Raw genomic sequence first — 14,303 nt, 5'->3', positions numbered from 1 at the left:
CAAAGAGCTGCATGAGGCTCTAGAGCCACAGGCTGAATATCATTTTTCCATATTATCACATAAATAGCTCCCTAAACACTCTTTAAAAGAAAAGGTGGGGAGGAGAGAGGGAAAAAGAGAAGGCCTGTTGTGGGATTTGAGTTTATAAGGTGGATTAAGTTCATGTGCTTTCCTCCTTTGCATGCAATGGAGAGAAAGGTAGGTCYAGTAACTCAACAGGAAACAGGAACTTCTGATGGATATTGTATTTTCCCTAAATCTAGGTAGTTGCTAACAGCACTACCACATTTCTTTCTATTTAAAGGGGATTGTGAAGTAATGAGGTGGGACATGCTATCAAGGTGCCTACTGCTTTTGCATGAGACATCTTGTCTTGTCCTAAGCAGCAGCCAACACATGCTGCCATTTCCAGTTCTACATCTGGGATGGTGGGAAGATTCCTGGGAACTCTTTGAGAAACTTGAGGGTACCTTTTGGTGCAGGGGAAAAACAACTACAGGAGGCTGTGGCTTCTCAKAAGCTGTAGCAGCTGCCAGTAAGCTCTGTCAGCTAGTCCTGGTCAAAAGCTGCATTGAGCTTTCCTTCCAGTCATCTCCTGATTAGAGAGGGTCAAGCACATGTAAGTGCACCAGTCCCAGAGACAGACAGCAGACACAGCAGATTGCACAGCAGTTCATGCAGAAGGGAGTGGGAAACTCTGCTGAGGATGGGGTGTGTGCTCAGCAGTGCTGGTGATGCACCACCTGGCACAGTTCCTAGCACCATCTGGAGCAGCTCTGCTGGTACATCAGAGACCTTGAGTCAGAGCTGGCTCCAGAGCTCTAGCTAGGCTATAGAGATAGCGGTCTTGTCTGCAGGAGGTGTGCTGTCAGAGGATTTGTGTTACCAAGAAGATGCAGGAAGATGACAGCAAACTGTGCTGACATCACTAGGGCAAATGTGAAAGAGATCAACTGGATCTTCTCTGAGACCCTGCAAGAACAAGAGCATGAATTCCCAGCCATACCCAAAGRGAACCAGGGAAAGTCAGTGCTAATYGGGCTGGGAAACTGGGAGGGAGTCCTGCGATGGCAAAGGCTTGAGGCTGGTAATTTCTGGCATTGGGAGGAAGACTTCTCCATCTGCAAATCTGCTATGATTTCAGTGCCAAGTGTTTGAATTCCATTAGGTATGTAGGAATTTTGTAATAGTTTTCCAGAAAGTGTGGTCCAACGCTAGAACCGATTGTCCAGAGATGATGTGGAATCTTCATCCTTGGAGACGTCCACAATACCTTGGACAATGCCTGAACAAGACAGTGCAACTTCAGATCTTGACCATGTTCTGGGTGCTGCATTGGACCAGATAATCTCCAGAAGCCTTTCCAGCAGGARTTATTATATAATTTTATGCAAATGTTACATAAGCAAAAGTATTTCCAGGCCTTAATAATTCCCTCTAAGTGTGTTAAACTGTAAACAAGAAAGCAAATACCCACTYTTTGCATGTTGTAAAGGCAACTTAGCTCACTCCTCCAAGGCCCTATAGCCAGAGGCTTGTTGGAGCCAGGATTATGTTTGGCTGTTTCCATATAAATGTATTTTTAGAATTAGGCACAAAGTTCAGGGACACTGAGGCCAGAGTGCTTATTCACACTTCTTTGGGTTTGAAGTGTGCAGCTCTATRGTAAACTTATTTTGTTTTACAGTTGAAACAACTGGGTTACAATTATTAATGAAAATTCAGAAACTCTTAATACAAAAAAAGTCACCATCCATGTCCACAGATACAAGTGGAGAGAGCACACTTTRAAAAGGATCCTTTGAGAGGAATAAAGAAAATGTAGTACTTTGTTTAAGTTAATCTARTACTTTGAGTAAATCTGGTTTTGTTGTGATAGACCTTGCTTTTGTCCATGCTTTTGGAATCCTGGGCTTTTTTACATTGCTATAAAACTGGACAAGTTATTTGTCAAGTGAGGATCCATTTTGCTAGGTATATTCTCTGTCATCTGATTTCGGTTGTCCCTTAGAGCAGAGCTATGATGACAGGTTTCATATGAGCAGCCTCACAACCCTTCTTCCTCTGTGCCACTTTCCTGTGGGACAGGAGTTGTCTCCGAGGCAGGGCTTCCAATGGAGTTTCCAATTCTCCTTAGGTTTCATCTTCTCAAGACTCAAACCAAGAAAACTAGAGCTGGGCTGTAGGGTTGATAAATAGTGGAGCTCATTGCAGAGCTTCACAAATGTGGGTGAAGAGCTGGTTTGCAGATAGGAGCTGCTGAGGAGCAATCCATGTATCTGAGTACTGGGTCTTATTGTGGTAGAAAAAAAAAAATTGTTTTATTCCCAAATGCTACTTCGTTTCACATAAAATGGATGGTTGAAATTCRTAACTTGTATTGTTGTTTTCTTTTCATGATTTCCTTCCAGGTATCACTGCCCAGTGCCTAAAATTTTCTATGTCCAGTTAACTGTTGGCAACAGTGAGTTTTTTGGTGAAGGAAAGACTCGTCAAGCTGCTAGACAYAATGCTGCAATGAAGGCCCTTCAAGCTCTTCAGAATGAGCCTATTCCAGAAAAATTCCCTCAGGTTTGTGCTTCAGGAAACTTTTTTTAAATTTAAATAACTTGCTTTCTTGCTGCTAAATCTTTAAGTGGTATATATTGCTGCTTAAAAATTAAAATGTTGTGTCATATTTAAAAAAAAAATATTGAACAGAAAAATTATTCTCAGAATAATTTTTTTAAATTGAAAGGAAAAATAGAATAACATTTCCCAATGAAGAATGCTAAATACTGGCAAGACCTCTGGGGGCAGTTGAAGACCACGTGGGATATTGTAGGTTCTCAATAGCATGTGTGTGTTGGTAGGAGACTAAATCAAATCCTCAGTCAAGTAAATCTCTGTGGCTTGGTTATGCTGAGGTTAAGGTTCACGGTTGCAGGTTAGTTGTTMAAAACATCTCTATCATCTCATAGGTTAGAGCTGCAGGTGACTGGAGAAGGCTGGASGTAACACTTTGCCTACATCATGACAGAGGAAGTAGAAAGTTTTGCACTSTGTGGAGCTGAGAGCAGCTCTCCAGAGAGCTGGAAGCTGGTTGAAAAAGCATTTAAGGGCTGCRTGGTGCCAGGGTTCAGGCTTTTCCCTGCTGTTGGCCAAGGCTCCTGCACAGTGGTGGGATGTGCCCTCACGATGGGACATGATCCATCTTGGCAAAAACTTTATTTCCTTCAGCAAAATTGACCAGCTTTATTCTTTCTTCTCTCTTCTCCARTCACTGACACTGTGCTCCTGAGGGAGCAAGGACAGCCATCTAATAATCCCATTAGTAACTCAGTGAACTTGACTGGAATGGGATCTGTGGAATATAGCACAGTAGTTAAATAGGTCTATCTTTTGGCCTTCACAGTCGTGCTTAATGCAGCCATCTATATATTATTCTTCCATTTCAGGGTACCCCTTTTTCCTTTTATTAGAAAAATCGTAGTTAAGGATAAAATCTTTTAGCCATATTAAACCACTGAAGAGGAGTATTTCCATCTTAACACTTAATTGTGCAAATGTGTAGAAGAGCATAAGGTGAGCAGAAGCAAGAAGCAATCAGCCAACAGGGCAGGGCTGCTGGTGAGCGTGAACCTGCTTTYACAAAAGAGTTATTGTGTGTCTGCCAAAGCACCTCTGCTGTCTCGTAGATGTGAGGCTAAGAAAGGCCTTACAATTAAAGTGTCAGTTGTGGGAATGAGGATCAAATTTAAATCCAGAGTGCCTGAGACACTCCTGAACATATTTTATCTTCCTTAGGGAAGTCATATGACTAAGGCTTGAAACTTTATTGCTCAATACTAAGGTCTGAATCTTGATCCTCTCTTTTCTTCACTCACAGTTCTCTACTATGCTTGGTCRAAAAATATGCAGGAGTTAAACTGTAAGGGCAGAAGGGACAATGGGAGATTTTCTGGACAGATGTGTTTGTATTAATCATGAAATTTTAAACTGTAATTTCTAGTTTAGACTACACATATCTGGTTAAACTAGACTACAGCTAGAAAACCTAAACATTCTTTCCTTGAAGGCCTGCTGACAGTCCAGTGGACATTATATTATTTTATGTAAATTATGCCACTGCTTGATTATTCTCCTTTTCAAAGAGAATTTGTGAGGTATTTCTTCTAAAATTCACTTAGCTTCATTTTCTGTTGAATTGGTATTTTCTTATCTTTGCTAAATGTAACCAATCGATATCAAAAATCTCTCCCATATATACATTTACAGATTATGCTTAAGTACTTTTGAATCTTTTTATAGAACTAATTGTTTTCATAGTGTCTCAGTGCAAAGCTGTTTTTTCTTCTAATCAGTAGTTCATTCTTGTGGCTTTTTTTTGGTCAGCTTTTTAAATTATCAGTGTCCTTTATAAAAGCACAAATTTAAGTATCAAATAATATTCTCACTTAGATTTTTTACAGAATACTAGTACCCCACTTTGTACATTCCCACATTCTTTTTTTCACTTTTAAATATTGTCCTTTTAACTCTGCTGATCTTTTTCAGTGAACCTAATCCATGCTTTGCCTCTCCTATAAGTAAGGACCAACATTTTTGACTTCAGTAGTACTTTACATTTCATTATTTGAAATGAKGTAGAGGTCCTCCCTAGTTTCTTTTTAACTACCCTTGTTGCTGTTTTGCACTACACCCTTTTTTGGAGGTTCTGTAAACTTMATGATTTGTTTTGTTTTGTATTTATCTCCAGATCGATATCAGGCATATAAATGTCTTTTTTTCAGACTCAAAATTTTGCAACTGTTTCATGAGACAAAAAATTTTCCATATCTGCATGCTCTGGATGAGTGCTGGATTTTTGGCCCTGTGTTATCTTAAAGATAATACATTAAGAGTTAACAAATGGTAGATAAAAGATTGTTCAATTTCATTTTAATGTGAAGAACATAATGCTTTTTTAATGCTGTTTTATAACTGTGGTATCTGCATTTTGTAGCTATGCTGGTGGCTGAAGATTTAGATCAGACTTTGTTATGTAAGATGGGAGCTCTGCAGGAATCCACCTAATTCAGCCCAACTGTCTTTGATGTTTACCTCCACTAATAAAAAATTAGGAGCKTGGCCAAGGTTACGTGGTTGTTGAGAGATCCCAGTTTGAAGTATTCAAAGTGTTGCAGTTTGAAAAGAGCTGGAAGTGAAGCCTCTGAGAACTAAGGAAATGTGGCCTGGGGACAAACACCAAAGGCAGTGATTTCAAAGGGCAACTCTGACTGATCCCCATGCTGATGGTTGTCCGAGAAAATTTAGATTTACCTGAAGTGTAAAACAAAGCTGAATTTTAGGCAGAATAATGTTTCATGCCCCTTTTGTTTTTTTATCTCTTTGCCTCTCTGTTTRTTATGTTCCTATGGATAAATAAATAATGTTCTGTGTTGAGCAAGCTGTTCTCTGTCACTACCTTTTCACACTGGTCATAACTCCCAGAGGGAAGTTGATGGAGGGGCCATTAACCAGCTGGACCTGCTGAGGACACCTGTAACCTGGTGACCCAGTCAAAGTGTGGGGATGATTGACTGAATTTCTTCTGAGAGAAGTGCAGTCTTCTGTACTTTCCAAGAAGTACAGAATTATTCCTTGCTTAGAAGGGGTACCCACAGAGAGACTGAGAAACAGGTCAAAGGATCTGTTTGATCCTCATGTTTGACACAAGTGTGTACTCAGACAATTGTTATCCATGTCATTAATAAGATTAAAATCCCTTGACCTTTTTCTGCCATCTGTAATTAATTTATAAATTAATGTGTACGTGTTCCTTTATTATGAAGCAAAAGTGCAACATACATGGCTTCAGTCAGCAGGTGTCTGATAATGGGATGCTGAGATGGATGTGCAAATGCTGATTTACAGCCTGACAGGAGACTTCAAAAGTCTTTGAGAAATTGGGGGGAGAATATACAAATTCTATATTGTTGATCTTCTAAGAATTGTAGTATGATTATTTATGCATCATTTTCAGAATGGAGAAACAGGAAAAGAATCAGAAGAAGATAAAGATGCAAACAAATCTGAGATCAGCGTAGTGTTTGAAATTGCTTTGAAGCGCAATATACCTGTCAGTTTTGAGGTATGTGTTACATTTTTATCTGTTTTAAGTATTTACCATGCTAAGACTGTATTAAAAAAAAGTACCACTGAAACTCAACAGAGTTAACATTCATACGTGATAAATATGACTTTTATATTCATGGAAATYATAAATAAACATTTTTCAATGTATCAGAGTCTAAGACAATGATTTTTTTGCTATTAAAATAGATGCTCATTTRAACTTTTAGAGACCTACTATTTGGTTGCAAACAGTTGGATGGCAGACAGACAGTTAAACCATCTTCTGTACARGGCTGTGGGATTAGACTCTGTACCTCCACTCAATCTTCAAAAGAATTAGCCAGTCTGTGCTTTAACTGTAGGCATTCATATTCTAGAAGAGTTCCCATTCAAACATTTTGCCTCACTGTGCTGTTTTCAGAAAGTTATTACTATTCTCCACTCTATGTGACTCTCCTTCACTTACCTATTCCTACTTAAACCTTCATGAGTTTTTTTGTTTGTTTCATGTGATTTTATCTATGAACCCGCTTCTGACACCTTTGTSTACCTGAAGTAATAAAGAGCATTTGGAATGGCTCCAGTGCTATCAGTGAAGTAACTGTGGGAGAATGAGTGATACTAGCAGGAATTTTTTTCCAATGAGAAAGTTCTTACAAAACCTTTTTGTAAAAATCTAACATTGTTGTGGTAGGAAGCTATCACAGATTTTCAAGCTGTTTTTCTTTCTCTTTTTCCTTTTTTTATTTTTTTTTTTAATGCAGAAAATGCTAATGTAAGTGGCTTTAAATTTTATTTTTCTGCATTTTGATTTACATTTAAACTGAATCTGCATGAAAGACATGGGTAGTGCTTATATTGGTGATGGTTATTTTCTCCAGTGCTTTTTCCTTTAAAGTATAGGCATGTATTTGCATGTGAAAAGAACCAAAAACCCTAAGCTGTGGCATGCCTTACAGTGTGCTGTAYGCAGTTTACTGACGTGTTTGGCCCATGTCCCTGAATTGGCCAATGTCAAATAAGCAATTTGGGCCTTCTTAGAAATCTGACAAATCTCTCAGAAGATAGGTAAGAAAGACAAAGAATATTGTTTATTCCTTATTGTTAGGGAAATCCTCAGTATTACAAAGGCATATATACTTCATCTATGTGGTTTATGTGATATGGACTGATAAGAATGTTAAGAGAATGCAAAATCTACAGGATAAAACTGGGGTATCTGGGGGTGTTTGGTGTATCAGCTTACCACTAAATGCCAATAACCTAACTCTTATCTAAGATCAGACATAATGGAAACATATGCTTCTGTTCCAAAAAGGAAACTCATAATTAACATTTYGGTTTTCATTGTTTTCTGCCTTAAACATTTAAAATATTAGGAATAATTCCATACAAATCAATGCACTAAAATGCAAGGAGATATTTGGTCACTGGTCAGAGTGACCATAGAGCTTGGAAGTTGTAGAGAAAAGAGGGATAGTGCTTTGTATGTTTGCTTCATTCCTGTTCGATCTTATTTAAGGGAGAGTATTTGATAAGGAGAGAATGAAGGCAGAGATACTTTGTATAGGAAAAGTCTAATATGTCACATGCCAAAGAATGTTAGTAACATTGAAAAAAGACAGTTTCTTGCTCTTCTGACAGGTATTGTGTTATTTCCTGCCTTTAAAGCCAAATATRGGTGACATTCTCAAATAGAGTTTTGATTGAACTTGGTTCTGGCTTACTTTTCAATAAAACTGCTAAGCAATTAGGGATAATCCCCAGGATCTGATATTTCTAACAGGATTTTATTTACTAATGGTCTTGTGTTATTCCAGGCAGGCATCAAAGCTTTTTCTAGCTTTTGTTTTGTGTGTGGTAGCTATAAAATGATCTGCCTTTCCTTCATCTGACAGAGCTTTAGCCAATGTTCCAACAGTGCTGGGTTATGCAACAAAGTAATGATCATAAATATATGTAGAGTTCTATTTAAACGTGTCCTCAGAATTATGCAAGGGGTGAACTGTGCTTTTTCATGTAATGTGGTTAGTTTTAATTGTACAGGAAAACTTTAGGATGAGCTTTAAGGACTTCCTATCAAGTTTTTAACTAAAATAAAAACATTTAATTCTAACAAAGAGCAAACTTTACTCTATGCTTGTCACTGGTGCATTCTTAGCTAACATTGATTCATCATCTTTGAAGTCAAAATGCAACTGCTCTAAGGCATTTGTGGGGGTTCCCAATGAATAATTTTTAAGAGGAATATAAAAGTGATCGCTGTAGGAATTGTTAAAGTACTGTAGCTGTCATTTAACTTCTTATTCCTGCCTTGACAGTAGGCTAAAATCTTACTTTTTTATAGTTTTTTCTAATATATATGCTTTTTTTATTCCTTAATTTTCAGAAGGCAATAGATGAGCCTAGAAGAATAACTGATGTCAACAGGTCCAGATATTAGAACATGTTGGGGTGTTTCAGATTGTCACTTTATTTTCAGTATTTTCTTTGGATTGCAGTGTTATTTCTTCAGAACAGCAAATATAATAACATGGGGTTTTTTTAATTCGCAGTATTAGAAGTGAAGGCGCAGAGTGCCTGAACAGGTGAATTTTCTGTCCCTCCATCCCTGTCCAGTGTCATGCTGGAAAATGTTCTTATGTCCCAGTCTTATCACAGTAACACAGAGATTCTGCACTTTCAATGAGGGACAAACCAAATTGCTGACTCTAGGAGAGTAGTTCTCAGCTGGAAGTTTCACACCTATCTGGCTCCTGCTGTTCTGGGGATTATAGATTTGGATGACTGACTGCTGAGTAGCTCTCAATTGGGTTTTGCAGAGTGGTCACCCTTACACTTAGACATTCAGACCCTTTGGTTTTTTTTTTTTGTAACTGGGAAAATCTGGTATATGAGCCTACAAAAGCTCATGGAAATATATTGATATTTTGAAATCTTATAAATGATCATGTATTCATAGATGTAGGTTGTGTGGGTTTTTTGATCTGATTTTTGTCTCCTCTAGTTTTTCAGTGGTTTTTTTTTTTTTTAATGTCCATTTAATCTTGTAATAATCTTTTGAATTTTCTACCTGGCATCTCATTAATAATTAAAGCAGTGTTGCTCTTTCACTCAATCATACTGCTGTTTTTCATTTGTCAGCATGATTCATTAAGTTGAGCCAAATTCATTCTTGATGTAACTTGACCTTAGATGTGTTTTGGCCCCATGTGTTTTCTCTTGCTGTAATTATTTTTTAAATCCATGGAACAGAAAAAGAAAAGTGTATTGAACTGTCACCCTTAATCAAATTCTCAGCTTTAAATTAGCCATGATTAGGTCCACAGGTCGTATCTTTCAACTGAGGAAATAGTTTAATGTCCTAATGGGTATAGTGTTCTTAGATAGCAAAGGTTGAATTTCTTTTTAGTGTTTCTGTCCCAAGGCTCATAGCACAACTGTTTGAAATCACATGAAGTAAAAAGATCTAAAATCTGGGGTTAACCAAAAATGTTGTTAGRTAAATATTTTTTTGCTTAATTACCAAATTTGGATGTTTAGCTTGATACAGATCCCATCTGAATCCTATGGGGTTCATYCCATTGACAACACAGGCTTTTTCCATTTACACACTAACAAAGATACAGTTTTTAATGTTTTCCAGTCAATTATTTACCTTGTGTCACATACTTAAAATTTAAAAGATGAAAACCACACCAAAATGCATTAGTTTTATATTAAGAAATATGCTTTTGTGTATATGAAAACATAATCTGATTTGGTATTAACATTCTTTCTCTCATATATATATACTTGTGTGSATTTATATAAATATGAGAAAACTTACATAAAACTAATATTTTAGGAACTCAGTAATTATATTTCTTAACCAAGTTATTTGGTCCTTTTTCATCTGGTCAGTATAGATATTCTTGTATATTTTATTAATACATTATATTGCATCTAAAGACAAACACCTATATGATGGTATTAGTAGAACCACAAAAGGATTAAGGACCTTAGTAAGGTTAATTTARCTATGTTTTACAGCAAGCATGTTGTAATGCTTGGATAGCAAAGTACAGGGATGGTGTAAGATACCATAAGATGGAGTGGGAAGTGCTGCAGTGCGATGGAGGTGCTCAGCATGGATACCAAACCTGTGTCTGAGAGCAGGAGCTGCTGGCACTGGGCTCACCCAGCTCTGGTGCAGGCAGGGCAGCATCCTGTGGCTCAGCGTGGGTCAGTGCATTGAAGGCACTGTTGCTTTCTCACGTGGTCAGGCATTAATGGGTAACTTTCAAGCGAGGCAATGTTGAAAACACTTCTGAAATTWATGGCTGGAACCTTAGAGTGGGAACATTCCTGGAGAAAAATCCCATGCTAGCATAGATGGGACAAAGTTGTCTGTTAATTTTCATTTTGTGTCTTTTTATTGATGTATGCTGTGGTAATTGTATTTGCTGGGTGAAGTTGCCGCAAAAGAAAACTTAAAAAWGATATACAAGCCTAAGGAGACCTCATTACATTGCAACAGCAAAACTAAATAATGCAAGGGACATGACCTTGATAAAAAGAACTTTAATACAAAACATGTTGTAATAATATTAAGATTGAAGGTTTGAGCACATTAAAGCTATAGTTATTACACCAAGAAGGCCCTWATACCTTTACCTCAGTTCCCTTACACTCAGACATTACTCTTCTTCAACAAATGGTTTGATATAATTCCATCAACTGAAAAAAAAAAATTGGTGTTTATATTGATTTTGARGATATTATAAAGAGATGCCTGTCAGATACTCTAATGTCTCCTTACACATATTACATATAACAAAGATTAAATTAGATAGCTGCTTCCGCCCATCAAACAAAATAACTGAACCTTTTCCCAAATGAGGTCTCTTAATTCCTGATAGACATTGTCCAGACCAGTAAATGGTGCGTACATGAGGAGATGGCTATCTTAGCACTTGCACTGCTGTGATTTGCATCCTAGCACCAGCCTTCTAAAAGATGTGTGTGTGTGTAAAAATGGAGACAGAAAAAAAGCTAAAGGAAGGTACTACATTCAGAAGTTAATTTCTTTCCATATTATTATAACTTGTAGTAGTGGAGAAGTGCTTCAAATAGGTTTTCTCATTATCAAGCTAAGTATGTTTGGAAGGGAATGAATAAATTTTTTTTCAGAAATTATTGGCTTTTGTGTGAGTTATGGTGGCTCTTTTGGTAATCCTTKTCAGTACTGTTGGGAGGGACAGCTGAGAGTCATAGAGGCAAGAATGTGTCAGCCTTTCAAATGTATGGGATATTTCTGTGTATGAGCTATGTACTCTGGCAAGGCAAGAGTTGAGAGCAGGCATCCTGCCTGCMCCTATTGAGACTGAAGTTTGGGGCTATGAACATCCAATGGCTTAATGACAATAGAAAAAACATTACAAACAGGATGAGGTAATGACAGATAAATTCAGTTTTGAATATATTTTGTGTAAAGAAATAGCCAAAGCCTGGTAGCCCTTCATGGATTTAATTTCTTCAGTATGAAGAAATGATGCTTCAGTGAAGCATCTTGCAAAGAAAAAAACCCACCAGCCTTGGTTTAAATATGAGTAATTGTTGTATATTGTGTTATTCCAGAAATCTTTTAAAAATGTAGATCTACTCTTATTTTCTGTGAAATGTTGAATATGATGGTTAGATTTGCTTTAACTAACTAGTCTTAATTTTCTGTCCTCAAACCTCCTACTGTCATTAATACTTGTTCAAGTTCTTTAAAAACCCATCTGATGCCTTCAGTTAGCAGGAAAACTGGACTAATAATAAGTTGATTGCAGAGATACAAACATTAAGTCATCTTCTTRTAGGGTGCTTTGACTCAGTGTTACTTTCTCTTAAAAGGTGATTAAAGAAAGTGGACCTCCTCACATGAAGAGCTTTGTTACACGAGTTACAGTAGGAGAATTCACTGCAGAAGGGGAAGGCAACAGTAAGAAACTCTCAAAGAAACGTGCTGCAATGGCTGTCCTACAAGAACTTAAGAAACTTCCTCCTCTTCCTGTGATTGAAAAGCCAAAACTTTACTTTAAAAAGCGTCCAAAAACAATATTAAAGGTATGTCCACCTTTGACACAATTAAGAATGTTTGGTCAGAAAGTAACAGATATAATATCAATGAAGGCTTATTTGTCATTTTCTGTCAATATTGTAACAGTTRCTTGTTACTGGCAATACTGTTGCTTGTTTGCCTGTGCTAATATGTCTGGGCTTTTTTTAAATCCTGAGAAGTCTGGGATTCTCAAACAGAATGGCTTGTAAATAGCTCACATCACTGAAGTCTTCAAGAGTTTGGTTCAAGTCTAGTGGAGGATCAAGCCCTCCAGGCAGCTCTGTACAGCCATGTGAGCTTTTAGCATCATTTCCTCAGAGAGGCCCTTTTAGCATAACTGGTGGTTCTCTCCCTGGCCTYTTCCCTTCCCCAGTTTGAAGGGGGAGAGAGATATATTAAATGGTAAATAAATGGGGCACTACTTTATCGYATCAGTACTGAAAGAATGGCTGGTAGAAATCTGCATACTGAGRATACCAAGTGTAGAGTTCTGAAAGAGCAGCCACCAGAAAAGCCCTTTAAAATAAGCAAATACTTTGGAGAGTCAAAATTGAATTAGAAAATGTACAAAGAACTTACTTATCACCTTCCTTTTTTCATTTGCCTTCAATACAGAATAAATGGTTTTGCAGGAAAACCTAGGTTAATTAGATACCTGTCTCCAACTAAAATTCTGAGGTTTACTTCTTAGAAACATCTAGGAAAAAATGGGCAGGAAAATTATTTAACGGAAAACCTTCAGCATTAATGCAGTTTTAAACCGGGAWGATTGGAAAAGGCTTTTGCCTTTGGCTTTCACATCTTGGAAAGTTTTTCTCAACAAAGACACTAAGGGTATAATAATAAAAAAATCTCTTATGTTACCATATACCATTTGCCATCAGGAATTTAACTATCCACAGTTGGCTGTGTTAGAAAGAGACATTAATTGTCAAAATAAGCTGGATATGTAGATGGCTTTCACTTTTTGAAGAKCCAAACTTCTGAAATGTTTTCAATGTGCCCCTTTCTTTCCATTTAACTTGCATGTGTTTTGAGCATCAAAAAAAAAGAGGCAGCAATAAATTATTTTTATTTGTATATATATTTATGAGGCTGTATCTTATGGCCTGCTCTTTATTTAGCCTGCTCTGCATTTTGTCTCTGCCTGGCTTCTTGCCCACACAGCTGCCCTTGTGTATGACATTGTCATAGCTCTTTCACCTACATCTTCTCTAACTACTGCAGCAGTTACACTATGTRGGATTTGCTGCACAGCTTTCTAAATATAATATCCCTCTCTGGTCTCTGCCTTCAGTTGCTGATGATTTCTTCAGGTTCCTGAGCACTTGTTTGTTACTTGAGAAACTCAAGCAAGCATAAGTGCTCATCTTCTCTGAGTCTGCAAATGGTTTCATGAAAGGGAAATAGCTTAATAACAGAACAACAATTCTACATTCAAATACCATTTACATTTGCAAGTGYATTCTTTGTGTTATGGTATATAAATCAGTTAAGTATGACCAGATAAATTTTTGGGAGTCTTAATTTCTTCCTAAAATCTACRAATAAATGTTTTAATAGCTATGTGCTTTGAAAGAGCATTTGCCGTTGAACAATCATTTGTTAAATGATTTTCAGAGCTAGAGAGTCTTCAAGGACTGTAGTTTTTCCCTTGTCTGTGTAATYTTGGGCAGACCACTTTGTCAATCCTTTTGTTTCCCTGCCATGAGATCAATTCCCTCAACCAACCATACTTTTTTGAGATGTTATTCTGAGGATTATTGTCTTTTAGTAATTTGAAATACTTGGTGGGTGATTCACAATRTGCAACAATTCTAGCCATTCACTTTATAGAAGTATTTATAGAAGTATTTTGTTCATACGACACACAGAGTAAACCCTCTGCACCTTTAGTTGCATTGTTAGGATGGAAGGCCTGGAGTGCTGAGAAGGAAAGCAGGAAGGCTGGGAGAGGAAGCTTCCTTATGTGTGGCAAATTGGTTTTGTCCCTGTGTGAATCCCACCTCTACTTAGTGCATTGCATGTTCCAGCATTGTAGCAAAATATTTTAAAGGGTTAGGGGGAAGAGCCCTAGAAATAGGGCAGTAAGATAAAACTGACTGATGGACCTGCTAAT

General features: G+C 37.3%; 1 protein-coding gene across 6 annotated transcripts in view; it reads left to right on the top strand.

The window, feature by feature from the left end:
• STAU2 (staufen double-stranded RNA binding protein 2) overlaps positions 1-14,303 on the top strand; it is a 170,721-nt gene that overhangs the window by 51,063 nt on the left and 105,355 nt on the right. For all 6 annotated transcript variants that reach the window (XM_057363938.1, XM_057363943.1, XM_057363941.1 and 3 more), the window contains exons 6-8: positions 2,412-2,571; positions 6,005-6,112; positions 11,977-12,189. In XM_057363938.1, the coding sequence (XP_057219921.1) occupies positions 2,412-2,571; positions 6,005-6,112; positions 11,977-12,189 (481 nt within the window). The remainder of the gene's footprint in view (positions 1-2,411; positions 2,572-6,004; positions 6,113-11,976; positions 12,190-14,303) is intronic.

The sequence above is a fragment of the Malurus melanocephalus genome, unplaced genomic scaffold (assembly GCF_030028575.1).
Source record: "Malurus melanocephalus ecotype Western Australia unplaced genomic scaffold, MMel_1.1 scaffold_32, whole genome shotgun sequence".
Classification (NCBI taxonomy): domain Eukaryota; kingdom Metazoa; phylum Chordata; class Aves; order Passeriformes; family Maluridae; genus Malurus; species Malurus melanocephalus.
This window is presented reverse-complemented; position numbering and strand designations above follow the sequence as displayed.